The sequence below is a fragment of the Armigeres subalbatus genome, chromosome 1 (assembly GCF_024139115.2).
Source record: "Armigeres subalbatus isolate Guangzhou_Male chromosome 1, GZ_Asu_2, whole genome shotgun sequence".
Classification (NCBI taxonomy): domain Eukaryota; kingdom Metazoa; phylum Arthropoda; class Insecta; order Diptera; family Culicidae; genus Armigeres; species Armigeres subalbatus.
Window position 1 is genome coordinate 248,444,805 of NC_085139.1, and position 26,860 is coordinate 248,471,664.

The 26,860-nt window shown below is 46.9% G+C and overlaps 2 protein-coding genes across 5 annotated transcripts in view; one reads left to right on the forward strand and one right to left on the reverse strand.

Annotated features, from left to right (window-relative positions):
- Nucleotides 1-14,081, forward strand: part of LOC134206482 (probable ATP-dependent DNA helicase HFM1) — a 68,267-nt gene extending 54,186 nt beyond the window's left edge. The window contains exons 7-10 of the mRNA XM_062682201.1: nt 8,091-8,618; nt 8,682-8,893; nt 9,022-10,353; nt 13,886-14,081. Of these exons, the coding sequence (XP_062538185.1) occupies nt 8,091-8,618; nt 8,682-8,893; nt 9,022-10,353; nt 13,886-13,952 (2,139 nt within the window). The 3' untranslated portion in view covers nt 13,953-14,081. The remainder of the gene's footprint in view (nt 1-8,090; nt 8,619-8,681; nt 8,894-9,021; nt 10,354-13,885) is intronic.
- The window catches only part of LOC134206483 (nuclear pore complex protein DDB_G0274915-like), a 114,735-nt gene continuing 101,849 nt past the window's right edge, over nt 13,975-26,860 (reverse strand). For all 4 annotated transcript variants that reach the window (XM_062682205.1, XM_062682202.1, XM_062682203.1 and 1 more), the window contains exons 6-8: nt 23,408-24,154; nt 14,800-15,499; nt 13,975-14,740 (exon numbers count right to left, since the gene is read on the reverse strand). In XM_062682205.1, coding sequence (XP_062538189.1) covers nt 14,111-14,740; nt 14,800-15,499; nt 23,408-24,154 — 2,077 coding nt within the window. In that variant the 3' untranslated portion in view covers nt 13,975-14,110. The remainder of the gene's footprint in view (nt 14,741-14,799; nt 15,500-23,407; nt 24,155-26,860) is intronic.

Below are 26,860 nucleotides of genomic sequence, written 5' to 3' on the forward strand. Positions count from 1 at the left end.
CAATACGTTAGGGGGGGACTATTGAGAATGCTCATACCTATGCTAACGCACTTGACGTTAATACACACAACATCGACTTCAAGGGTGGCTACTTCACCACCCGTCGATCGCAAGCTATGATAGTAACCTAGCGGTCCGTATCATAATCTCACGTTGGAGACGAGCACCCGACAACAACCACCGCGCATGAACCGCAATGACCTCTATATCTACATACTGAGGTCCCCGCAGCCCACCCGCGACATGTTGGTTGTCGGGGTGAGCAAAGTGTTCACTGCATCACAGGTGCCCTTACTGCACTCGATGGTTTTGTTCAAGACGCCACCACCGCTGCAGTTTCGACATAATCTGTTGAGATGCTGTGTTCACCGCATTCCATATAGCTTCATCCCGGCACATCCTCTCGACGAGGTTGTCCGGGGTTGTATCCATGCCGCTGACAAGCAGCATGGCATTGCGTTCTACGTCGAATCGCGGGCATGCGAACATCACATGCTCTGCCGACTCTACCTCGCCTACACATTCAGGACACTCCGCAGAATCTGCGAAGCCAAACCTGTGTAGAATTTTTTGAAAGCAACCATGTTCAGACAACACCTGTGTTAGGTGAAAGTTGACTTGACCATGCTTCCTATCAACCCAGTTGGACACATCCGGAATCAGTATGTGGTTCCAACGACATTTGACTGCGGTGTCCCATGCTCTTTGCCATTTGAGCAGCGAAGCTGCTCTCTTGACACGTCACACTTGCACCGAGTCCCTTTCGTTGTAGCTTGTAGCACTCCACATCTTCCTCTAGGAGTATGTCAATCGGCATCATTCCATCGATAACGCACACCGCCTCATATGATATGGTGCGATATGCGCTCGCGACACGTAGGCACATCAGCCGGTGTACTCTGATCAGTTTCTTTACATTGTACTCGGCCTTTAGTGCTACGCCCATGCCGGTACGCCATAGCGGATGATATACAATGCTACGCCAGCTATCAGCCTACGCACTTGACTATGCACCGCCGATCTGTCGACATCATTCGTGATAAAGATTTTATCGCCAATGAAGCCCGCTGACATGCATAATCGATGGGGCTCGTAAAATTGAGCTTATCGTCGATCATCACGCCCAGATGCTTAAAAGACCTCACGGAGTTAACTGTACAGGTCCCTACTGTTATCCTCGTTTGCTGCAACCCATGGCGGTTATGCACTACCACGACTTCCGTCTTGTGGTGTGCAAGGGACAACCGTCTCGAGTTGAGCCATTCCTCCACTCTGCCAATCGCGTATGAAGCCTTCAGTCTGACTTCGTCGAGAGTGTCACCTGCTACTTCTAGCATTACGTCATCCGCGAAGCCTTCAATCTTCACACCGGCCGGGAGACTTAAGCGTAATACTCCGTCGTACATAATATTCCACAGAACCGGTCCGAGGATCGATCCCTGTGGAACACCCGCAGACACTACGATCGACTTTTGACCAGCATCCGTGTCGTATAACAGCACCCTGTTCTGAAAATAACTTTTCAGTATCCTGCACAGGTAATCCGGAACTCTCAATCGGTGCAAGGAGTCAGCAATAGCTGCCCAGCTAGCATTGTTAAACGCGTTTTTTACATCAAGTGTAATCAATGCGCAGTACCTAATACCTCGCCTGTTCAAACCTCTCGCTATCTTGGCCGTATCAGTTACCTGTCGGATTGCTTCGATGATAGAACGGCCCTTACGGAAACCATACTGGTTGCTGGATGAGCCACCAACACACTCTGTATAAGCCGAAAATCTATTCAGGATGACCCTCTCTAGCAGTTTTCCAGCTGTGTCGAGTAGGCAAATTGGGCTGTATGCCGAAGGGTCCCCCGGCTGTTTGCCAGGCTCCGGTAATAGCACCAATTTTTGCTGTTTCCATCGATCTGGGAAGTTTCCTTCGTCCATGCATCTCTGGAGGCAGCTCCTGAACATATCTGTATCAGCAAGAATGGCGTGTTCAAGAGCCAGGTTTGAATACCATCCGGGCCTGGCGCCTTAATGAGCTTAAGTTTTCTTGTGGCTACGATAAGCTCTTCGTTAGTCACTAGCGGTACCACGTTAACTGACTCGTACGGTGTATTCATTCATGTCTAGGAAACAATCCCTCTACTATTCTGGTTAACATCTCTGGGGATCTGTCAGCAGGTGTGCTATTGGTCCTAGACATCACTATCCTGTATGCATCTCCCCATGGGGTGTCATTCGCCATCCTGCACAGCTGTTCAAAGCAGACTCGCTTGCTACATTTAATCTCGTAGTTCAGAGCTCTGCTCGCTGTCTGGAATACCCCACGTCTATCGATTCGCTCAGCGTCCATTCTAGCACGTCGCAACCTTCTTTTAGCTCTAAGACAGGTTCTACGAAGATCTGCGATCGTGTTAGACCACCAGTACACTGGTTGTCGATTGCCTGGGGGCTGGGTCTTCCTTGGCATCGCTATATCACAGACACGTGTTAGTACCTCCGTCAGTTCGTTACCGCTCAGTCCTGTAGTCCGACTTTCCCAGCGCAGCGCCTCCTCCAACAGTTCTTGATTGAACTGTGAGGTGCGCCATCCGGGATCAGTTGCACCGCCCTTTCTTACGTATTTTTCCGAGTATACTCGACATAAAACGTACCTCCTGATGGTCGCTAGAAGTATGACCCTCGTGGACCATCCATTCTGGTTCTTCGGTCCATCCTGCGCTGCAGAAGGTGACGTCGATACATGAATCACCACTCGGTCCTCTAAACGTTGGCACTTGACCTTCGTTCAGCAGAACTACGTTCAATACCGCTAGTGACTCTAGCAGGATATAACCTCTAGCGTTAGTGAACCGGGAACCCCAGTCCACTGCGGACGGATTGAAGTCACCTGCTACAACTACTGGTTTAAGTCCAGTTAGTTTCGCCGCAAGAATATCAACTACCCTTAGTGTACTGCTCTATACTCCATCTAGAAAGACAGTAGCAGCTACTAAACTCCCTTTACCTCTGCTATGACAAAACTCTTATCATCAGGAGAAGATATTATCTTCTGGATGGGGTACCGCCCACAAGTCCAAATTCCCACCATACCGGACTTGCCCGCAATTCAACTGCCGTTCCCAGCAGGGATGCAGTATGGGTCGGACAGCAAGGCAACATCAGCTTTACACTCGATAACCGACTGTTGTAACAGCAGTTGAGCCGCCTTGCAGTGGTTCAAGTTTAGCTGTGTTACTTGCATGTCTGGACTCTTCTAGAGGCCGGACAGGCCTGCGCACCGGTGAGATGCCTGTTGTCTGCCCCCGGAGGACAGATCAGACATCTTGGTGCAGCCTGGCAGATGCGAGCCTGGCAGGTGCGAGCCTGGTGGTTTTCGGCTCCGCACCTACGGTACAGCTTACTACGGTCAGGTCCCTTACAGTCGTAGGACTTATGACCGTGGCCAAGGCACCTGTAACAGACCTGATTGGGTTGGCTTGTGCTCAGCAAGCACACTGACCAGTCCACCTTCAGTTTTACCTTATCCAGCACCTTCTTGGCCTCGGCCATAGGTACTTGAAATGAGGCAATCTGCATGCCCGCAAAGCCTTTGCGTAACCGAATCGCGGATTCCTGGATTTCGACATTGCACTGATTTTTCAGTGGGTCTACCAGGTATCTCATCCATGCCCTTGCACTGGATGTTCAAGACTGGGCACAGGGCTCTAACCTGAACCCCGTCACCCAGGACCTCCTCTGTCAACTTTTTATACTCGGAACTCTTCCGAGCAGCATCGCGCTTCAAGACAAGAATCATCTCGCCTTTGCGCGTTCTTCGGATGCAGTTGACATCCCCTCCTAGACTAGAGAGCTTCTCGTTGCCTCTCATAGTCTTCAAGACATCGGCATAGCTTTTATCGTCTGTCTAATCGCTTCGTCTCTGTGCTTCCGCTTGTCACTTCCATTGGAAATCGCACCCTTTTTCACATGGGCTCTACCCTTCTTAGCAGTGACCTGCTCCGCACCTTTGGTCGCACTCCTTGCGACCTGCTGACGACTCCGTTTCGCCTTTCTTGGATTCACGACCTCCGTCCATGGCAGGTCTTCCTCCCGGCGATCCTCTGGTATCATCCTTGGTGGAGGTACCATTTTCCTCTCGGTCTTATCCACTCGGACCTTCTCGACTGTCCGAACCGAGGCTTTTTTAGCTACTTTCAGGTCCGCCTCCTGCGTGACCTTACTTAGCTTAGGAGTTGCTCCGCTAATTGCCATCCGCCTTTGAAGTTCTGCAGTCTGGCTCTCCGCCAGCTGCTTCCCCTCTGTAAGGAGGCGAATCCTTCACCGCTTGGCTAACCGCCAACTCCTTCTCTTCAGTAAGAAGGCGGATCTTGTGCTCCGCCTCCTTACTAGCTTCCAGCAAGGACTTCCATTCCGACTTCGCCTCCACGACTAGAGCGCAGATGGTCAGTACGGCCCGCTTGAGATCCTTACTGTAGTTTACTCGGTTGTCCAGGAAGGTCATATTACGTCCGAAACGTCCGTAATTACTTCCATGGTCTGGACTCCATTATCCCCATGGTTGATTATCACCGAGTTTATGACCTTGATCAGAGTGGGGCCGTCCATTTTGACATCGACCGGCACCTCGTCTGACCCACCACGAGCTCCACCATCGCCTCCCCCGGCGACCTTTGGGGTGACCGATCAAGGCCACTGCGCCTGGCGAAAGGGTTCTCCTTGTCGCCATTCGCCTCACCTCCCTCCCTCGAATTTTTTTGTTTTGCTGGAATCATCGCTGTTGGGTCCCCCTTGCGGCTGCTGTCGAATCCTGCTGGTGTAGTCGCCTTCGCGATCCCATGGTTATCTATACATACCTTGCGGCATGCAGGGAGGCCATGCGAGGGTTGACACTTTCGTGTTCAGAGCCAGATCAGCGCTAGTCAGGAAGGAGCATCTGAGCCTACTCCCACTCAGCTACCAGCTGAGCGACAGGATTGTACCGCGTGCTACAAGGCCCGCCACGGTTTTAGGGGACGGAAGACAGCCTGGCCATTAGCCCATTCGCCTTTTCAGGTCGGTGTCACTAAGAGAATAGAATAACCAGACTACCAACCCTCGCGTTCAAAATATTTCAATATCCAGATACAAAGTCCAATAACACGCAACCAGTATATCATAATCAGGGTCTTACTGGTATCAACCCTGATGTGCCAGTGGCACTCCCTGGGCTTGTGCACACAGTCGCATTGATAGAGTCTACTTAAGGATAATTGTGGTTTTTTTAGGGATTTAGCAGAGCCTACTGCCAGACCCCACCACGTCCTAGGCAGTTCTCCCTGACTCGCAGACAGCTGGGGAGGGGTCGTCAACACACTTAGTTTTAGTCATTTATGCAGCTCGGCGAAAATCCGCACAGCCGTGCGTCAGCAAAGTAAAAAACTGATATGCCGGCAAAAATGACGTTTGTTAGCTGATTTTCGGCAAACTTTTTGCTGATTTTCAGCAATTTTGACAGTAATCTCATGAAAAAACATGTTTGCTAGGACACGGCTGTGCGAATCTCGGTGAAAGTTCAACCTTTTGCTGAGATCCCGGTAAAAAAAATTAAGTGTGAAGCCCTTGGACATGGTCCCTGCCATCCCTCTGGCAGCAGCAAAAGTTACTAGCCGTAGGCCGTTGTCATTGGTAGCGGAGTGAAGGCTCTCCCTACCAATTATGGGACGGAAAAAGTCCTCTCTACCGACCTGGGTGTTAGCGTCTCCGATAACAATTTTCACGTCATGCTTTGGGCTTTCTCCATAGGCTTTATCAAGACATTCATAAAACGTCCCAGGTAACCAAAAGTTCCTTTAAAAGTACGTTTTTCGCTTAAGCAGCTCGGAGAATCGATCCGATCTTTGCGATCGGACTTCCTGAATAGCGGCCACTTTCACTCCAACCTTCTGCAGTTCACTCGTCCAGGTTCATTTAGGGTCCTGACATTCCAGGTACTGAATTTCAAATCATAGTCCTTAGTTCGTTTCCGGGTTGGTTGCTAAAAATACGTTCTCTTTTTCTGGTATCTCCATTTTTGGTGGTATTTGAGAGTCTTCAGTAAGCTACCTTACCGGGGTCGCGTTACCTACATCGCGCTGGTGGGGCTGCCACCTTAGGTATAGCTGACGCGATACAGCATTTCATTAATTCAGCCGCTGGGTACTAGGCAGACGCTGTTTGAGCCGCACCTCCTGGTGAACAGACGCTCGAGGCGTACACCTTCTCACTCTAGCTGATGTCAGAAGGACAACAGTGCCCAGGCTGCACTACCAGCTAAGTACACAACCCTTAGCTGGCGGTATTTTGTCATCGGACGACCCGTGGAAACGTGAGATAGGAACTTGTGGGGACCAGAGCTATGTTGGGCGCTCCTTCCTTGATGTCAACCCAATATTTTGCAGCCCACACGAATCTGCTGTTCAAAATAGCGCTCGAGGGAGTGATTAGAAGAGCTGGCATGTAATGAAGCGGTACCATTATCCCATGATCGCATATGCTCCTGGGCTTTGCAAATGATATCGATATAATCGGGATTGATCGCCATGCCGTGCAAAATGCTTTTGCGCCTATCAAGAGGAACACAGCGAGGATTGGACTCACGATCAATACCAGCAAAACGAAGTACATGGTCGCTGGCAAGGTGCTGCGGACAATACTAGGCGGTAAACAGGAGAACGGTATCTGGCGGCGTCGCATGAATCACGAGTTTACCAGGTGTATGAAGGACTGGATATTGTTAAGCTTATACAACACGGCAGACTACGGTGGGCTGGACACGTTCGTATGCCGGAAGAACGTCAAGCGAAGATAATATTTAGTAGAGAACCCGGAAGAGGCCGCAGGCTTTGTGGAAGGCCGCGTACACGATGGCTTTTTGCAGTTGAAGAGGACCTGAGGGCGCTCAACGTTCAGGGCGACTGGAAGCGTTCGGCCCAGGATCGAGTCCAGTGGAGAAGGATAATCCATTCGGCGTAGAGCTATAGCCCATCAAGTAATCAAGTAAGGTACCGTTTTGACTAAAATTCCGAACATGACTCATATTCCGAACACTCGCTTTCAAATGACCATTTTGGCTTTGGTAGTGTAAGATCTTGAACTCATTTACAATCTTGATTCTCAGAGCTGAAAACCGATGGAATTTTTAGTTTTGGGGAGCTAAAACTCCAGTGTTCGGAACATGAGTCATGCTCGAGATTTGAATCAAAACGGTATGTCATGCTTCTTAGCAATATTTAAAAGGAAATTCGTGAGTATTCTATCCGTAAAGATATTTTCAAGTCCTGACTATTCTGAGAATTGATTATGTTGCTGCCGCAAGCATAACTGTCCCATATTGATATGGATTTCATATCAGTATGGTACAGTAACTGTTATGCTTTTAGCGGCAGTATAGCTAGTAGAATGTACATCGGTTTCGGAGACAAGGATGGCGCGGATGGCAACGTTACCGGCGGATGTCAAATGACAGCAGTTCGAGACCTGATTTAGAAAAAAATTAAAATGATTATAAAATGATTAAAAATTAAAAAATGAAAATAGCAATTGCTTCAAAATACGTCCATTGGAGATCTTGAAGATGTTACCTTCTATGCGTTATTATTTTCGAAGAATTCGCATGTAGCTGAATTGAGGCTTCGTTAAAATGCTTATTGAAGGTTTAACAAAATAGTTAATAAAGTTGTTTTTCAAAATAAGATGTTGTCGTTGTATAACTTCGCCAAAATTGTGTGAACAAAGCTTGAACAGAAGTTGTGATAAGAAATAGTACAGACATAATTCAACACAGCGCTGAATTAAATCATCACACTGATGATAGTTCAGCTAGTGAATGTTTGTTGGGAAGTTCAGTGATCTAGTGGCTACCGCTTCCGCGCTTCCGTCTATAAGCAGGAGGTCGTGGGTTTGATCGCATGCTCGCCTATGGAAGTTTTGTCAACCATCTCTCGTAATAATAATATGAATATGATGCGCACTAGTGTCATAATGAGCGTTGGCGATCTTGCCCCATATGGCGAACTTACCTCACTTTCCCATATAGGTTATCAAGGACTACTCATATCGCAATCCATCTTTCTTCCGCAGATAAAAGGCACCGAACCGCTGCTGGAGATGTTCACCCTTCTAACCTACTGCGACGAGTTCACCGTTTTCAAATGCCGCAACAGCGACAAGCGAACCCTCAACGAGTTAAACCGCTCGACAACGAGCAGTACCATTCGGTTCCCGTTGCGTGGCCGCATCCAGACCACTACGGCAATGGTGTCCTGTCTGATGCAGGCCGTGTTCGGAAACCTACCGATCGAGGATGGCTCCCTGCAGCAGGAAGCCACCAAGATGATCAACGTCGGTAGGCGGCTGATCAAGTGTATGGCGGAGTTCATCTACGCAAGCCGTGACATGGAGGACTACGATGGCGAGGGAGGTGTCTATCAGGCACTGTTGAGTACACTGAGGTTGAGTCAATGTTTGGAGACTAAGTTGTGGGAGAACAGTCCGTTCATTGCGAAACAGCTGAAAGGTATCGGAATGGTGTACGCCGGGCAGTTGGCCGCTCGTGGGAAGATTTCGTTCCAAGAGTTGATGGAGAGCGATCCGAGGGAGTTGGAAGTGGTAGGTTGCGGACTGCTGAACAATGATGAGTATTGCAATACAAAAGTTGGATTATTTTTGTAGATTCTCAAGAAAAATCCGCCATTTGGAAGTGATTTGATTGCCTTTGTTCGTACCTTGCCGGTTTTCTCCATCGATCTAGTTATGAAGGAAGATTACGTGTTGCAGTTAACCGTCGTTCAGGCGAACAATTGTTACAATAAGAAACTGGCAGTTAAAATCTCTATTTTAATCGGGGACTCGAACAACAATGTTTTGTTCTTCAAAGAAAACTTGTAAGTATACATAATATTTCCAAAGCTTTTATATTGGAGTAATTTTGAGGATAGTTAGATGTAATCGGGATCTGAATTCAGGTATAGATATTGCTATATGAATAAAATAGTCTCATGTTCAATTTTAGTGACGCAAATCCGGGAGGAAGTAATCGATATCAGGAATCGTTCAAGCTCTCCGATGCAACCGTAGCCACTGCCACAGGACATGTGATTTGTGCGAGCTGGACCGGGCTAGATTGCTCTAAGACCATAACGATAAACGAAGACATTATGAATAACACTTCAAAGTCTACGACGGAGAAACAGAGACCAAAGAACAAGACGTGTAACAATAATTCGTCGAAGAAAATTACTGAATTCTATCGAAAGGAAAATCCAAAACTGGCGGAATTTGCAAGCCAAATTATACCCGACGTTGCCAGTATCCATACAATGGACCAGCCTGACAAGAATGGCGAAGTTATCTTGGTGGAAGATAGCCCGAATCCTTCCCGTTTCTTGGAATCATTCCGTTTTACGCAGAAACCGAAGATGAGCATCGATAAACAGGATGCTGATAAGTTTACCTTTGTTAGCGCCTCTGATTTAAAAGGCACATTGCCGGAAACCAACGAATCTACTCGTTCGTTAAACTTGATCAATCCTTCTGAATATTTCGGTGGAACAAGTTCGCTCAAGAAAACTGACTTCACGTTTAACAATAATTCGGGCGATGGAAATAACTTTGGATTCTTCGATGGTGTTGTGAAAAATCAAAGCAAATTACATAAATATGTCGACACAGCTACGTTGAACAATTCGCAGTCCTCTGTAGATCTACTTGATCGTTCCGATAGACCAATAACTACGGATAAAACAAATTTTGTATCCATGCCTGATAAAGCTTCGGGCAGCACCACAATGGAAAGTACTTCCAAGCGACTAAAACTCGATGATTCTATGAACGATTCGAGTATGCAAAGTCCTCTAACAGACAACCAATCCTCGGATGAATCGCAATCCGATTCTTCATCCAACCAGTCGAAGAAAGTCGATTTCTTCAGTCCACCAATCCGTCAAGAAGAATCAAACCAATCCAAAACCTCGCCTGAGCTAGCCGTCTGCATTCCATCTGGTCCTCCCCGCTACGTTCCGTCGAATCGGATGCAATATTTTACCGAAATGCACCGGCGGGATCCGTTCATTCTGTTTGGCCGTCCGGAAGATTATGCAGCACAGCAGGAACGGCAGAGGAGTGCCGTGCGGAGAATATGCCTGTTTGGGGTATATATGGATGTGCCGAGGCAACGAGATGAGGGGCCCATGGCGACAAGATTGGCATCATCGGGCAGCAGTGTTGCGAGCGAAAGGCAAGTGTTCCGGACAATGTACAGCGTTGAGGGCGACAACAAAGGTGGTCGGTTCTACCGGAAGAACTACCACCATGCAAGAGAAGGTCGCCGGGAGCTGGACTTAGGGTGAGTAGACATTCAATTGATGAGTTTTTTTGAGTATCATAAGCTCTTGAATTTAATCACCAGAATCGGGAGGGATTCTTCCAAATCTCCCAGGGGAATTCTTCCAAATCTCCCAGGGGGGATTCTTCCGAATCTCCCAGGGGGGATTCTTCCGAATCTCCCAGGGGGGATTCTTCCGAATCTCCCAGGGGGGATTCTTCCGAATCTCCCAGGGGGGATTCTTCCGAATCTCCCAGGGGGGATTCTTCCGAATCTCCCAGGGGGATTCTTCCGAATCTCCCAGAGGGATTCTTCCGAATCTCCCAGGGGGATTCTTCCGAATCTCCCAGGGGGATTCTTCCGAATCTCCCAGGGGGATTCTTCCGAATCTCCCAGGGGGATTCTTCTGAATCTCCCAGAGGCAATTCTTCTGAATCTCCTGGGGATTCTTGAATCTCCTGGGGATTCTTCCGAATCTCCTGGGGATTCTTCCGAATCTCCCAGGGGGATTCTTCCGAATCTCCCAGAGTTCTAGCGAATCTCCCAGGGGATTCTTCCGAATCTCCCAGGGGATTCTTCCGAATCTCCCAGGGGGATTCTTCCGAATCTCCCAGGGGATTCTTCCGAATCTCCCAGGGGATTCTTCCGAATCTCCCAGGGGATTCTTCCGAATCTCTCAGGGGGGTTCTTCCGAATCTCTCAGGGGGGTTCTTCCGAATCTCCCACGGGGGGATTCTGCCGAATCTCCCACGGGGGGATTCTGCCGAATCTCCCACGGGGGGATTCTGCCGAATCTCCCAGGGGATTCTTCCGAATCTCCCAGGGGGGATTCTTCCGAATCTCCCAGGGGATTCTTCCGAATCTCCCAGGGGGATTCTTCCGAATCTCCCAGGGGATTCTTCCGAATCTCCCAGGGGGATTCTTCCGAATCTCCCAGGGGATTCTTCCGAATCTCCCAGGGGATTCTTCCGAATCTCCCAGGGGATTCTTCCGAATCTCCCAGGGGAATTCTTCCGAATCTCCCAGGGGATTCTTCCGAATCTCCCAGGGGATTCTTCCGAATCTCCTGGGGATTCTTCCGAATCTCCTGGGGATTCTTCCGAATCTCCTGGGGGATTCTTCCGAATCTCCTGGGGATTCTTCCGAATCTCCTGGGGATTCTTGCGAATATCCCAGGGAGATTCTTGCGAATATCCCAGGGAGATTCTTCCGAATCTCCCTGGGGGATTCTTCCGAATCTCCCAGGGGGGATTCTTCCGAATCTCCCAGGGGGGATTCTTCCGAATCTCCCAGGGGGGATTCTTCCGAATCTCCCAGGGGGGATTCTTCCGAATCTCCCAGGGGGGATTCTTCCGAATCTCCCAGGGGGGATTCTTCCGAATCTCCCAGGGGGGATTCTTCCGAATCTCCCAGGGGGGATTCTTCCGAATCTCCCAGGGGGGATTCTTCCGAATCTCCCAGGGGGGATTCTTCCGAATCTCCCAGGGGGGATTCTTTCGAATCTCCCAGGAGATTCTTCGAATCTCCCAGGGGGATTCTTTCGAATCTCCCAGGGGATTCTTCCGAATCTCCCAGAGTTCTTCCGAATCTCCCAGGATTCTTCCGAATCTCCCAGGGGGATTCTTGAATCTCCCAGGGGGGATTCTTCCGAATCTCCCAGGGGGGATTCTTCCGAATCTCCCAGGGGGGATTCTTCCGAATCTCCCAGGGGGGATTCTTCCGAATCTCCCAGGGGGGATTCTTCCGAATCTCCCAGGGGGGATTCTTCCGAATCTCCCAGGGGGGATTCTTCCGAATCTCCCAGGGGGGATTCTTCCGAATCTCCCAGGGGGGATTCTTCCGAATCTCCCAGGGGGGATTCTTCCGAATCTCCCAGGGGGGATTCTTCCGAATCTCCCAGGGGGGATTCTTCCGAATCTCCCAGGGGGGATTCTTCCGAATCTCCCAGGGGGGATTCTTCCGAATCTCCCAGGGGGGATTCTTCCGAATCTCCCAGGGGGGATTCTTCCGAATCTCCCAGGGGGGATTCTTCCGAATCTCCCAGGGGGGATTCTTCCGAATCTCCCAGGGGGGATTCTTCCGAATCTCCCAGGGGGGATTCTTCCGAATCTCCCAGGGGGATTCTTCCGAATCTCCCAGGGGGGATTCTTCCGAATCTCCCAGGGGGGATTCTTCCGAATCTCCCAGGGGGGATTCTTCCGAATCTCTCAGGGGATTCTTCCGAATCTCCCACGGGGGGATTCTTCCGAATCTCCCACGGGGGGATTCTGCCGAATCTCCCACGGGGGGATTCTGCCGAATCTCCCAGAGTTTCTTCCGAATCTCCGGGGGGGGATTCTTCGGAATCCCCGGGGGGGTTTCTTCCGAATCCCCCAGGGGGATTCTTCCGAATCTCCCAGGGGGATTCTTCCGAATCTCCCAGGGGTGAATTCTTTCGATTCTAACGAATCTCCCAGAGGCAGTGGCGTAGCCAGAAAATTGGTCTGGGGGGGGGTTTTCTGAAAAAAAAAATTTCCTCTAAAAAAAATGTCTTCTAAAAATTTAGTCTTTTGGGGGGGTTTGATGTCCAAATCCCCCCCCGTGGCTACGCCACTGCCCAGGGGGATTCTTCCGAATCTCCCAGGCGGATTCTTTTGAATCTCCCAGGCGGATTGTTTCGAATCTCCCAGAGGGATTCATCCGAGTTTCCAAGGGGGATTCTTCTGAATCTCCCAGGGGCAATCCTTCTGAATCTCCCAGGGGCAATTCTTCTGAATCTCCCAAGGGCAATTCTTTTGAATCTCCCAGGGGCAATTCTTCTGAATCTCCCAGGGGGATTCTTCTGAATCTCCCAGAGGCAATTCTTCTGAATCTCCCAGGGGCAATTCTTCTGAATCTCCCAAGGGCAATTCTTCTGAATCTCCCAGGGGCAATTCTTCTGAACCTCCCAGGGGGAATTCTTCTGAATCTTCCAGGGGGATTCTACAGAATCTGCCAGGGGTATTCTTGCGAATATCCCAGGAAGATTCTTGCGAATATCCTAGGGAGATTCTTCCGAATCTCCCTGGGGGATTCTTCCGAATCTCCCTGGGGTATTCTTCCGAATCTCCCAGGGGGATTCTTACGAATCTCCCAGGGGGGTTCTTCCGATTCTCCCAGGAGGGATTCTTCTGAAGCTCTCAGGATGGGATTTTTCCGAATCTCCCAGGAGGGGATTCTTCCGAATCTCCCGCGAGGGGATTCTTCCGAATTTTCCAGAGGGGTTCTTTCGAATCTCTCAGTGGATATTCTTCCCAGTCTCTCAGGGGAAGTTCCTCCCAATCTCCCAGTGGAGATTCTTCCCAATCTTCAGATGGATTTTGCCGTGATTCTAAAGTATCTCCCAGCGAGGATTCTCCACAGTTTTCCAGGATAATTCTCTTGAGTTTCCCAGGAGGATTCTGCCAAATCTTTAAGAGGGATTCTTTTGAATCTCTGAAGAGAATTCTGCCGCATCTCCTTTGGGATTTTTTTATGAGAAAGAAGACAGGCTTACTTTTTTATACGATGATCGAATGCATTTTTCTTTTTTCAGAATTAATGAATTTCTATCTTCTGCTTCTGACCAACAAGACCCACCAAAGGAGAACTTCTTCAAGTAAGTAATTACATTTCGCACATCAATTATTTTTTTGGTTTACTACTATCGTACTCAACGCAAGATTTTTGGTTTTATTACTAGCATTAAAAACATTGTGACTGACAATTTTAACATCGATAAAATAAAAACAGTTAACACAACCCGCACCTGGTTGCTTCTCTACAGCTCGATACCGCCCTTCTTACCGTCGTTCAGACTACTTTCGCCTCCGCTGCTGCTGGTCGATCGCTTCGATAGCTGCCGCTTCAGCTCCTTGTGCAGCTTCTCGTTGTTGGCCTTGTCCGACTTGCAGATCACTCCCACCCCGTTCAGATGGTGGTGCTGCTTCTTACGCGGTATGAAATCATCGAACGAGAGCGACTTTCGGGACTTCTTGTTCCGCCCGAACGTGCTCCCAAACATGTGCTGTCGGCTTTCGGCTGCGCCCTTGACGCGAAGCTGCTGCTTCTCATCCGGTTGGGATCCCACTTTGGCGGGAGCCTCCACCGATTGACCACGTTCGTACAGACCGCGCATTTTGTTTTTGATCGATCTACGGTGGTGACCGAACTTCTTGCTGAATTCGCTGAATGCCGTGGACGGTTTTGCGGTTGATTCATCGTCATCAGCGGCAGCGACGGCGGGTCTTTGGTTTGGTTGGTCCTGCATGCCCGATCGCTTGATCAGGTGATTGAGGTTCATTTTCTTCAAGTTACGCCACAGATTGTTCATTTGGGACGAACTGGTCGTCGATTGACCCGATGGCAGGGAGGAAGAAGACAACGTTAATGGACCTTCCGGAATGTTGATCTTGAAGTCAAAAAGAAATAAGTAATTATGATGAATTATTCCAAATCAAAGTAACTTACCGGCTCGTAAATGTTTTCCCCATCGTTGGAGTCATCCGGGTCATCCCCAAAGTTCACGAAGCTCTCCACAATAAGTTCGTTTAACTCTTCATAGTCATTGCTTCCAACGAAGTTGCTTGCACCGATCGGCAATAAATTAGTACTCCTGGACTTTTCCTTCAGTCGCCCCGTTTCTGTGTCGCGCACCATGTCTACCTTGATGCTATGCTCGTCATCTTCGGTCCCATCATCAACGGAGCCCAACGAATCGGGCTCCTTGCGCTGGTTAAGTCGTCGTGCTTTCTTCACCTTCAAATCTACCACCGCGTAAATGGGTTCCACCATCAGAGAGCCCTGCTTCGGTGTAGTGCCGCTTCCAATTTCTTCGTAATGATTTCTCTTAACGGAATTGAGATGAACTGCCGGTTGCGCTTCCGGAGAGGACCCCGTGCGGTAGATGTCGATTTTACTACTGAACTGCCCGCCGTGTGACTTCTGTTGACTAGAGGATGCCGATGAGAACGGTGATAATGACATTGGGGGATGAGAACTGCTACTGTGGCTGTTACTCCGGCTGAGATTTCGTGATTCAACAACGGATCGCGAGCCGGTCTGCGTGGTGGCATTGAGCTTCCGCTGGTAAAGCGTATCCGTCGAGCCAACGCTTTTGATGCCGGTGCCGGTAAGATTGTAGCCATTTGCCGTCAGTTCAATCGTGATGCTGTGGAGGGATGGATACAAACAAATGAAGGTAAATGGCATAACTTGTAAGAGCTCTATGAGGAAATAGATGCAGCAAAATATTGAAAATGGATCGATGCGCTTTACTGGTCTACAAACGATGTGATATTAGGACCAAATGAGCTAATGGACGGTGATGACGGTAATGATGCAGCTTATAACAAATTAAATTGATTCTTCAACAATGCACTTTTAAGGACAAACATTTGGTTTCAGAGTGGCTCAGTATTACATAATTAAATCCATACCGTTTGGATGTTCTTTTTTCTGACCGTTGGATATGATGATCGAAAAATGTAAGTGCGCAAGAGAGCGCAAGACTGAAACTTATTTGAAAACCCAGTTAGGGCCATATTATCAATAGTCAGCTTTCTATTGCCAAACATGCTGGATTGTAAATCCTTTGAACGGCATGTCCGGTGATTAACAATTGCGACGGGAATGCTAAACACAAAGGAAAATGTATTTCCTGCCAAGCTATGAGCAAAAATGAAAGCCGATAGCTCAAAATAATTTTCTTATCAATGATAAAAATTCCTTCGTAAAATTCGAAATATCCGTAAAAGAGGCCAATTCCAACAGTTAGCGTAAATAGATCATCATTAGCCAACGACGGCGGCATGGCGGCGTTCCTTCTTGAATTCCTACGAAGCTTCTCCAGAAGCTCCATTGGAAGTTCTTCAAGAACTTCCTCCGGAAGTTCGTCCACAAGTTCCTCCGGTAATCCCTTCGGCAGTTCATCAAGTAATCCCTCGGAAAGTTCCTAAAGGCATTCCTCTAGAAGTTCTTCTGAGAATTCCTCCAGAAGTTCATCAAGTAATTCCTAGGGGAGCTGCTCCGGGAACTCCTCCGAAAGATTTTCCGGAAGTTCCTCCGGAGATTCCTAGAGAAATTCTCAAGGAAGTTCTTCCGGATGAATCTGAAATCACCCACAATTTGCCGTTTCTGGGACATTTGTAGGTCACAGAATGCTTTAACTATTGATTGCATCCACAATTCACCAGAATGAATGGTTACGAAAAAATCGCGAAGCTTTGGGATGAACATTTGAAATTGGCCATTTTACAGATGTTCCGAATCTTCCGGAGAACCATTTCTGAGGCATTTGGAGGTCACAGAAGATATTTACTATTGTAAAGTCAAATTATTAGGACCACCCTAGTTTTATTAGATTGGGTTTGTATTGATCAATCAAGAACAATTGAATACTGAACTTTTGTTGTTCCAATTACGTAATAAAAGATATTGAGTTAGTTGAATTCAGATAGCAGAGCCACTCGTTTGCCCCAACCACTTTTGTGTGATCCGAACGTCTATCTTACAATACTGTAGACAGGATCTGGGAAAACGCGAATCGTGATAATCCTTCGCGGCGGCGGGTAATCGACGGATTTAAGCTTATGTTGGCTACAGGTGATGAGTGTTCACAGTGAGCTGGAAGAGATTTCCAGGAAGGTTGCCGAGCACATGGTCAGTGAAGACGGTAGTACCGAGGTCGGCAAGTTTAGTGGTTCTGCAAAATTTGCTCTAGAAGGCATTAAGAGCAATTCCGAGTCCGAAATCGAAGAATTCGGATCGCCTAGCGATATTCAGAAGAAGAATTTCGAGGTTTTATCCAAACAAGATCCGCGGTACAAGAGAAAAACGATTGCGAAAACCTCTGTTAGCACAATGGCTGAAGAAACCCTGAAACATAGAACATTCTGAGTGCGCGTAATGTAGAGCGCCGGTTTGATATTCGTGACGTGAAAGACATTATCGTGGCTTTTGATCCAGACGAAATAACTACTCCAACGGCTGAACAATGGATCGATTCGATCGAAAAGGCTGAGGCCCTGTATAAAGGGGGAGACGAGTGGAAATTGCAGTGTGGTATAGCTAATCTGCAAGGAGCAGCAAAGCTGTGGTTCAGTGGGGCAGATGTGAAAACCTGGCAAGAATTTAAAACGTATTTCGTGCGCGATTTTCCGACGGCAGTTGATGTAGTTAGCATCCACCAGGCAATGATGTGTCGCAAAAAGTTACCCAATGAGAGCTTGGAAACTTACTTCTATAGCCACGTTGCAATGGGGAAGAAGGGCAAACTACCCGATCAGGCAATTATAAAGTATATTATGATGGGCTTAGAAGGCAGGTGTCGTAATATAAACGCATCATCATTTCACATCTGAGTTATCTCAGTAACACCTCTATTTTCAAGTGGTTCAATTCTCACGAACTAACTAATACTAAACCAACATCTGGTTGCCATGCAATTTTAGTGACATTATTCTATAAAACGATGACACCATGCGGAGTGCATCGTCCGGCAAGTCGTTGCCAGCAAGAAGGTCATATTACAGACCTCCTTGACGGCAACGTACCCTGCTGAGGGAACGCAACCCTTAACGCATACGTTGCATTTCATTGTTTACAGTACAAGCATATATCAATTACCAATAGTCAATCGCAGTCCAGGCGTCTATCTCTTACTCTGTTTACCACTCTTCTATCTATGTTATTTTCTGTAGACTTATGTAGACTTGAATAAAACTTATTTGGAAATAAAGCGAAACATTCAAGATTCAACCTTCAACAGTGAAGGTGTAAGGTTGTTCAGACTACTGATGACAACCCATCATACGGCGCAGTTACACAGGTATGGTACAATGACACAAGTTGATAACCTGCCTGATCTGTTGAAACGGTTGAAACAGTTGAAGTAGTTGGCTGAACTAAAGGAACTGAAAAGAAGTGATGATAGTGTTCGTAATATACCATCAAAACCAGCCAGATCAACTATGGCAGCTAGTATGACATGCTTTCGCTGTGGTGGTATGGGACATGTGGCTGCAACTTGCAATGTGAAGAGCGATTCCGGGACCGGGACATTCACGACCGCGAGGACGTTAGGTTCGTCAAAGAAAGGGGAAGTGCTAGAATCGAGAAAATCCTCTCAGAAAAGAGTGAGCCAACAGGCGCAGTCGCTAGTGGAGTACCTAATGGTGTATTGAACATTCATGCCTTTGAACCTGTGGAACCAGAGGAAATCAACGTCGAAGGCAGTGCACATGATAAAAGGAGAATTTTTGATGTGGTGCTGCGCTATCGGCATTGTTTTGCCAAAAATGGATCAGTGAAGTATTACGAAATGATCAGGGAAATGATGAACCCTGAAAAGCCGGTGTACACGTAGCAGTATGCAATGGAATACGCCCGTGAAAAAGTGGTTGAGGAAACAGTTCAAAAGCTGCTTGAAGCGAACATAATCCAGACTTCAAAATCACCACACAACAGTCGTACCACAGACATTCTGTGGTCCTACTGTGCTTGTTCGGAAGAATAATGGTGATTGGAGAATGGTGGTAGACTAACGTGCAGTTAATTCTAAGATGGTGAAGGAGAAATGGCCTATGCTTGTGATTGAAGATTGTTTGAATCGATTGGTTGGAGGGCGGCTGTTCGTGGCTGTAGATCTATTTCGTGGATATCACCAGATACCTATTGCGGAAGGAGGCAGAAAATTTACCGCATTTTCGACCTCGCATAGTCATTTTGAATAGGTGAAGATGCCGTTTGGACTGTCCAATGGTATTGCAGTGTTTCAGAAAATGATTGTATGGTGATCGCACCACTCAGTTCGAAAGGATTCTTGACTGGATTTGGATTTCCAAGCATCTTGGAAATAGAATTTCAAACCCCTTGAAAAGAGGGTTCCAAGCCTCTTGAAAGAAGGCTTCAAAACCCCTTCAAGGTTAGTAGGCTTTCGAACCTCTTAAAAGATGGCTCTTGAAAGGAGGCTTCCGAGCCTCTTGAAAAAAGGCTTCCGAGCCTCTTGAAAGGAGGCTTCCGAGTCTCTTGAAAGGAGGCTTCCGAGCCTCTTGAAAGGAGGCTTCCGAGCCTAATGAAAATACGTTTCCGAGCCTCTTGAGAGGACGCTTCTGAGCCTCTTGAAAGAACGCTTCCTAGCCTCTTGAAAGGACGCTTCTTAGCCTCTTGAAAGGAGGCTTCCAGGCCTCTTGAAAGGAGGCTTCCAGCCTCTTGAAAGGAGGCTTCTGAGCCTCTTGAAAGGAGGCTGAGCCTCTTGAAAGGAGGCTTGAGCCTCTTGAAAGGAGGCTTGAGCCTCTTGAAAGGAGGCTTCTGAGGCCTCTTGAAAGGAGGCTTCTGAGCCTCTTGAAAGGAGGCTCTGAGCCTCTTGAAAGGAGGCCTGAGCCTCTTGAAAGGAGGCCTGAGCCTCTTGAAAGGAGGCTTCTGAGCCTCTTGAAAGGAGGCTTCCTGAGGCCTCTTGAAGGAGGCTTCTGAGCCTCTTGAAAGGAGGCTGAGGCCTCTTGAAAGGAGGCTCTGAGCCTCTTGAAAGGAGGCTTGAGCCTCTTGAAAGGAGGCTTCCTGAGCCTCTTGAAAGGAGGCTTCTGAGCCTCTTGAAAGGAGGCTTCTGAGCCTCTTGAAAGGAGGCTTCTGAGCCTCTTGAAAGGAGGCTTCTGAGCCTCTTGAAAGGAGGCCTGAGCCTCTTGAAAGGAGGCTTCTGAGCCTCTTGAAAGGAGGCTTCTGAGCCTCTTGAAAGGAGGCTGTGAGCCTCTTGAAAGGAGGCTTCTGAGCCTCTTGAAAGGAGGCTTCTGAGCCTCTTGAAAGGAGGCTTCCGAGCCTCTTAAAGGAGGCTTCTGAGCCTCTTGAAAGGAGGCTGGGCCTCTTGAAAGGAGGCTTCTGAGCCTCTTGAAAGGAGGCTTCTGAGCCTCTTGAAAGGAGGCTGGAGCCTCTTGAAAGGAGGCTGAGCTCTTAAAAGGAGGCTCTGAGCCTCTTGAAAGGAGGCTTCTGAGCCTCTTGAAAGGAGGCCTGAGCCTCTTGAAAGGAGGCTTGAGCCTCTTGAAGGAGGCTTCTGAGCCTCTTGAAAGGAGGCTTCCTGAGCCTCTTGAAAGGAGGCTTCCAGCCTCTTGAAGGAGGCTGAGCCTCTTGAAAGGTGGCTTCCGAGCCTCTTGAAAGGAGGCTTCCGAGCCTCTTGAGAGGAGGCTTCCGAACCTCTTGAAAGGAGGCTTCCGAACCTCTTGAAAGGAGGCTTCCGAGCATCTTAAAAGGAGGCTTTTGAGCCTCCTTAAAAATGAAGGCTTTTGAGCTTCTTGAAAGGAGGCTTCCGAGCCTCTTGAAAGAAGGCTTCCGAGCCTCTTGTAAAGAGGCTTCCGAGCATCTTGAAAGGATCCTTCCAAGCCTCTTGAAGGAGGCTTCCGAGCCTCTTCTGAGGAGGTTTCTGAGCCTCTTGAAGGAGGCTTCCGAGCCTCTTCTGAGAAGGTTTCTGAGCCTCTTGAAGGGAGGCTTCCGAGCCTCTTGAAAGGAAGCTTCCGAGCCGCTTGAAAGGAAGCTTCCGAGCCTCTTGAAAGGAGGCTTCCGAGCCTCTTGAAAGGAGGCTTCCGAGCCGCTTGAAAGGAAGCTTCCGAGCCTCTTGAAGGAGGCTGGAGCCTCTTGAAAGGAGGCTTCTGAGCCTCTTGAAAGGAGGCTTGAGCCTCTTGAAAGGAGGCTTCCAGGCCTTTTGAAAGGAGGCTTCTGAGCCTCTTGAAAGGAGGCCTGAGCCTCTTGAAAGGAGGCTGAGCCTCTTGAAGGAGGCTTCTGAGCCTCTTGAAAGGAGGCTTCTGAGCCTCTTGAAAGGAGGCTGGGCCTCTTGAAAGGAGGCTTCCAGGCCTCTTGAAAGGAGGCTTCCTGAGCCTCTTGAAAGGAGGCTTCTGAGCCTCTTGAAAGGAGGCTGGAGCCTCTTGAAGGAGGCTTGAGCCTCTTGAAAGGAGGCTTCCAGGCCTCTTGAAGGAGGCTTCCAGGCCTCTTGAAAGGAGGCCTGAGCCTCTTGAAAGGAGGCATCCAGGCCTCTTTAAAGGAGGCTTCCGAGCCTCTTGAAAGGAGGCTTCCAGCCTCTTGAAAGGAGGCTTCCTGAGCCTCTTGAAAGGAGGCATCCGAGCCTCTTTAAACGATGCTTCCTGGCCTCTTTAAAGGAGGCTTCGGACCTCTTGAAAGGGGGGCTTCCGGACCTCTTGAAAGGAGGCTTGAGCCCCTTGAAAGGAGGCTTCCAAACCTCTTGAAAGGAGGCTTTGAGCCTCTTGAAAGAAGGGAACCTAACCACTTGAAAGAAGGCTTTTAGCCTCTTGAAAGGAAGCTTTCGAGCTGCTTGGAAGAAGGCTTCCGAGATGCGTAAAATGATGCTTCTAATTCTCTTGCAACGAAGCAATCAAATTTTAGTGAAAAAAATCATTTTATTCATTCGACGTTTTGTTCGTTTGATATTTAGTTCCGCAGCCCTTCATACATTGTGCTGGTTGTGTCAATTGGGATTTATTGATCGCATTACATATTATGTACAATATAAATTTTTGAAATAGAAAATGCACAAAAATCAAATCTTTATAAATGAATTTTGATTGAAATTGTAATCTGTCCGCCATTACGCATTTTTGTCCGAGGTACCCCCTAGGGCCAGCGAAGGTACCCCCAGGGGTACATGTACCCCAAGTTGAGAACCGCTGTTCTATTGCAACGATTAGCTTCTTATACCCTTAGTATACATTAGTTTAGGTTTAATTTAAATTAAAAACAATGTAATTCCTACATGGTTCAATTCTACCAGAGGAAAAATCCTAACTGCCAGAGGCAATTGAAATGTATTAATAATAACAAAAAAATGTAACATAGCAAATAAGGGTGATAATGTTGAGAAAACACGGAACACCTAGTTTAAGAAATGAATGCATGTATTAGATAATTAGCAAATAAAATTAGTTCAAGAAATAAAAATCATAATACCGTTTTGGCACAAATCCCGAACATGACTCATTTTCCGAACACTGGCGTTTTAGCGCCCTCAAACTAAATGTTTCACCAGTTTTTACATTGCGGATTAAGATTACAAACGAATTCAAGATCCTATAGAGAAAATTGAACAAATAAAACCAAAATGGCCATTTCAACACGAGTGTGACGAGTGTTCGGAATATGAATCATGTTCAGAATTTGAGTCAAAACGGTACCCCTGTTTAACATAAAGCAAAGACTGGCAAAGATTGCATATTACGAGAGAGGTAATTTGACTAGTAAATAATGAATTTGGTTGTGAAATTAAAATATTTCGTTAAATCTTTGTTGTACCCGTTGTTGAAAAAAAAAACGATTACGTGAATGGTATTGCCTATATTGTTATTATCTTTCAGAGATACCAGACTACGAACAAATTAATTTACGAAACAGCTCGTATGAAAGCACGGACAAAATTATATTAATTTTGCTAAAAGATATCCACGTGTTTTGGAGGGACACGAATCCACATCTACCACTTTATAGATTCGCTTATTCTCAATTCGTTGGACTGAATCAAATGCTATATTCCTGTAAATGTTGATTTTGATGCAATGATAAATACACACCCTTCTAATACAGCTAAAAAAAATACGCCAACGAAACAAATCTTAATATTTTGTATAAAATCTGGGCATAAGCTTTTTACAGAAACAGACAGATTACAGATATATAGTTATATGATTTTATTTAATACAATGATTGTATTAAAATTTTCAAATTTGTATATGCCAAAATTTCGTACAGATTATGCAAGATATTTATGCGAAACAGCCATCCGCTCTGGTGGGGTGATATTTTGACAATTTATTCATTTGTAGTTGCTATGATTTCATAATTGAACTTCCAAAAATATATTAACAACTTGAGTGAAACTAATCAATCTATATGGCGATCACACACCATTACCTTCAGAACGTTAAACCTTTTGAAGTCCATATCCATTTAATATTTCATTGCATCACATTCCCATCTCATGTTAATCCAATTTCACGTTTCATTTTTACCCAATTTTCTCTAGCGTGTATCGCAACTCCATAAATTAATTTCCCGCTCGATTTGGCTGCCCACCACACGATTAACCTACCTTTCGGCGCTCCATTTCGACAAATTATTGTGGTTGATATCCTTCAGCGGTTTCGGGTCCATCATCGTCGATCCCACTTCTACCAAGTCCATTCGCGGGTTTCTCCGCAGATCTGTTGCACTTCCTGCGCGGGTTCCCCGCAGATTGTTGTAAATCACGTTGCCGTTTCCGTTGCCTTTGGCAATAATAGTCCTGTTGATGGTGCGCAGATCACCGGTACTTGCGGCCAAGCTGTTACTGCTGCTATCGCCAATAATGGTGACAGTTTTGCTATCCACTTCGTTATTGTTTAATCGCTTTCCCGGTGCAACTGACGACAGCAGCGACGACGACGAGGCGAGCTGCTTCCCGCCACCGAACATACTGTTGATCCGACACACGTCAACGGACTGATGCATTCTTCCCAGATTGGTGTGCAGTCGGAAGTTGCTGTTGAACAGTTCGTCGTCCGCTCCCCGCCATCCCGCTGGTGCTGTCGCCTTGCCTAATGGTTCCTTCAATGGCTTTTCACCAACCTTAACCGTAACTGCAGCCACCGCCGTCGTCGTCGTCGGTCTGATTTTGACGGCATTCTTCGCCGGAGTTTCCTCTGCGGTTGACGGCGGAGGAGCGAGGGCGGTCGTCCCTTTGATCCCCGTCGACGATGGGTCCCCTCGACTTGCGCTACCGTTACTGAAACCACGCGCCGTCGAGGTTGGGTTTGATGCTGCTGCTGCCGGTGCGGGTATTGGCTTTTCATCGTTTTCCCTGTGTACGAAAATGGAAATGGAAAGAGAAAAAGGAAAATGAACCCGAGGATAAATATAGAATTTTTCCAGATTATGGGTTTTCACTAGCTTTTAAACATGGCATGGTATCTGGTGTCTGGAGCGGAGGGATGGGTGTTCTGTTTTGCGGTGAATGCTTATTTAGGAAGTTGAGCAGTGGCGTCGGAATTGTTTTACTTTGTTATCCTCTTAATTAGGTGAATTGGAAATTGGAACTAATGCAATTTCCAGTTTGTGTTTGACTTACAAAACTGTCTTAGTTGCTTATAAAGGGTCCTGATTAGACGGTTAAAGTGAATTAATAGCAGAGTCATTGAACGGATAAACACTTCCATTCAACGACAATGCATTAAAATAAATAGGTTTAAGTTTTCGTAAGTAATCTAAATTATCATACACAAAGGCAACGCTGAAACGCTGGCACATTAGAAAGATCAAACATGCACGTCTAGGATAGAGTCAGATGGTCGTTATTATTAACATCAAATTAATTTTTTTTGGCATTTATTCATACATATTCCGCTTTTTTTCTGAAGAAAAATAAAAACAAAATAAGTTTCCCGTCGACCGTTGAGGGGCCTTCCTTAGCTGTGTGGTAAGATGCGCGGATACAAAGCGACACCACTGAAGGGGTGGCTGGATTCGATTCCCGATCCGTTATAGGAAATTTTCGGGTTGGAAATTTTATTGAAAGACAGGGACACCGTCTTCGACCAGAAGTCGTACAGACTGGACACTTAACATCAGTGGAGAATTTTTCGATCGCGAAAAGTTTTCTCTTTACCCGGGCGGGAATCGAACCCACACAACATAGCACATGCGTCTAGACGATGAAAGTCTCTATCCGCACGGCCACGAAGCCCATTCTCGACTTCCCTGGGCGTAAAGCATCATCGTGTTAGCATCATGGTATACGAATTTAAAAATTATAACTCAATAATAACTCAACAACTGTGGAAGTGCTTAATGAACTGCTGCGAGGCGGCAATGTCCCAGTGGGGGATATTGTGTCAATAAGAAGAAAAAACTTCCAGTCAGAATAGGACAGATTCGCCACCGGGGAGTATCTGAGTAGACCGCGATAAAGCTGGGAACTAATCTGCCGTAATCTGGAAAAGTGACGTAACAGCCATTTTACAACATGCATGTTTTCCATTTTTCTGTTAAAGAGCTCGAGTACTACGTTAACACCAATTTTGGAAAATGGCGTAAACGTCACTTTTTCAGATTACGGCAGTAATTGGGTCATGGTCACGGGAGATTGATTTTGGGCTGATTCTCGCCAAAGTAGGCTAGATCCATCGTATGTGAGTGCTAGTGCTAAGTGCTAAAAACGACTCACTCAGTGAGTAATGAGGCTGCATGTTCGTGACCATGTCTGTAGAGGTGAGCATCAGCTGTCAGGGCCCAATATTGAACTAAGGAGACAATCCTATTCCCAACTTCCTCACATCCGGTCCGTGAAAACCAACTGTCATACTAGAGTCAGCCTAATCCAGACTCTCTCAATGTTTTATAGGGCTAGCAACAGGGGTCTCCGTCTTCTGGTCGTTCAAGTAATCATCGACGATAGGTTAATGTAGGCTGAAGCTGCCTGTACCGAGGCAGGCATCTTGTCATCTTGCCACCGTGTGCAGGCAGCTATTTACCGCGAGTCGCTACTTTCGCAGCATCTACATTCGGGGCCCTCCTTAGCCGTGCGGTAAGACGCACGGCTACAAAGCAAGACCATGCTGAGGGTGGCTGGGTTCGATTCCCGGTGCCGGTCTAGGCAATTATCGGATTGGAAATTGTCTCGACTTCCCTGGGCATAAAAGTATCATCGTGCTAGCCTCATGATATACGAATGCAAAAATGGTAACCTGGCTTAGAAACCTCGCAGTTAATAACTGTGGAAGTGCTTAATGAACACTAAGCCGCGAGGCGGCTCTGTCCCAGTGTGGGGATGTAATGCCAATAAGAAGAAGAAGACATTCGGAGAACACAGGACAGGATCCTGTGTTGAAGGGAACCGTATACTGCACACGTCATTCTCCACTCAGTTGATACTGTCCATTGCCACTCAATCGCAAGATATTTTAAGAGAGAAGACAACTCGGCCACCCTTAAAAGCTCGGTGATACAGCTTTTAAGCACGGAGTACAGCAACCACGAACATCGCTACATCGACGCACACTGTTTTCTTTCAAGGAAAAACGTGATCTAAATTATTTTGGCGTATAAAAAAAAGCATTTTAGACTTATTGGTTGTTCCGCAATATAATTCCCTTTAATATTCTTGATTTTTTGGATGTGTCTGTTTTGTAATTAATCCACCTAGAAGTGATAAACAAATTTTTTTTTTTCATTATAGATTTCGAAAATTCACTTTGTAGAGAAAGTCATAAGAGTTTTTTTGCTGAAGACGCTACAGGTCTATCTTAAAATTTCAATGGTCAAAATTAGTTTTTCAATAAAAATACACTGAAAATCATTTTTCACCAAATAACTTTTTCGGTCGATTTTCAACAATTTTCAAATGTTCAATGATTTGAAGCGCTTTAAAAAATACACGTTTTGCATAAAGAAAACTTAATTTTAATATCTTATATATAAAGAAATATTTGGGATTTTCTAGCAAAAAGTGTACTTTTTAAGTACAAAAAAACTACTAAACATGCATATTTCTGCAAATCAAATTGCCCCC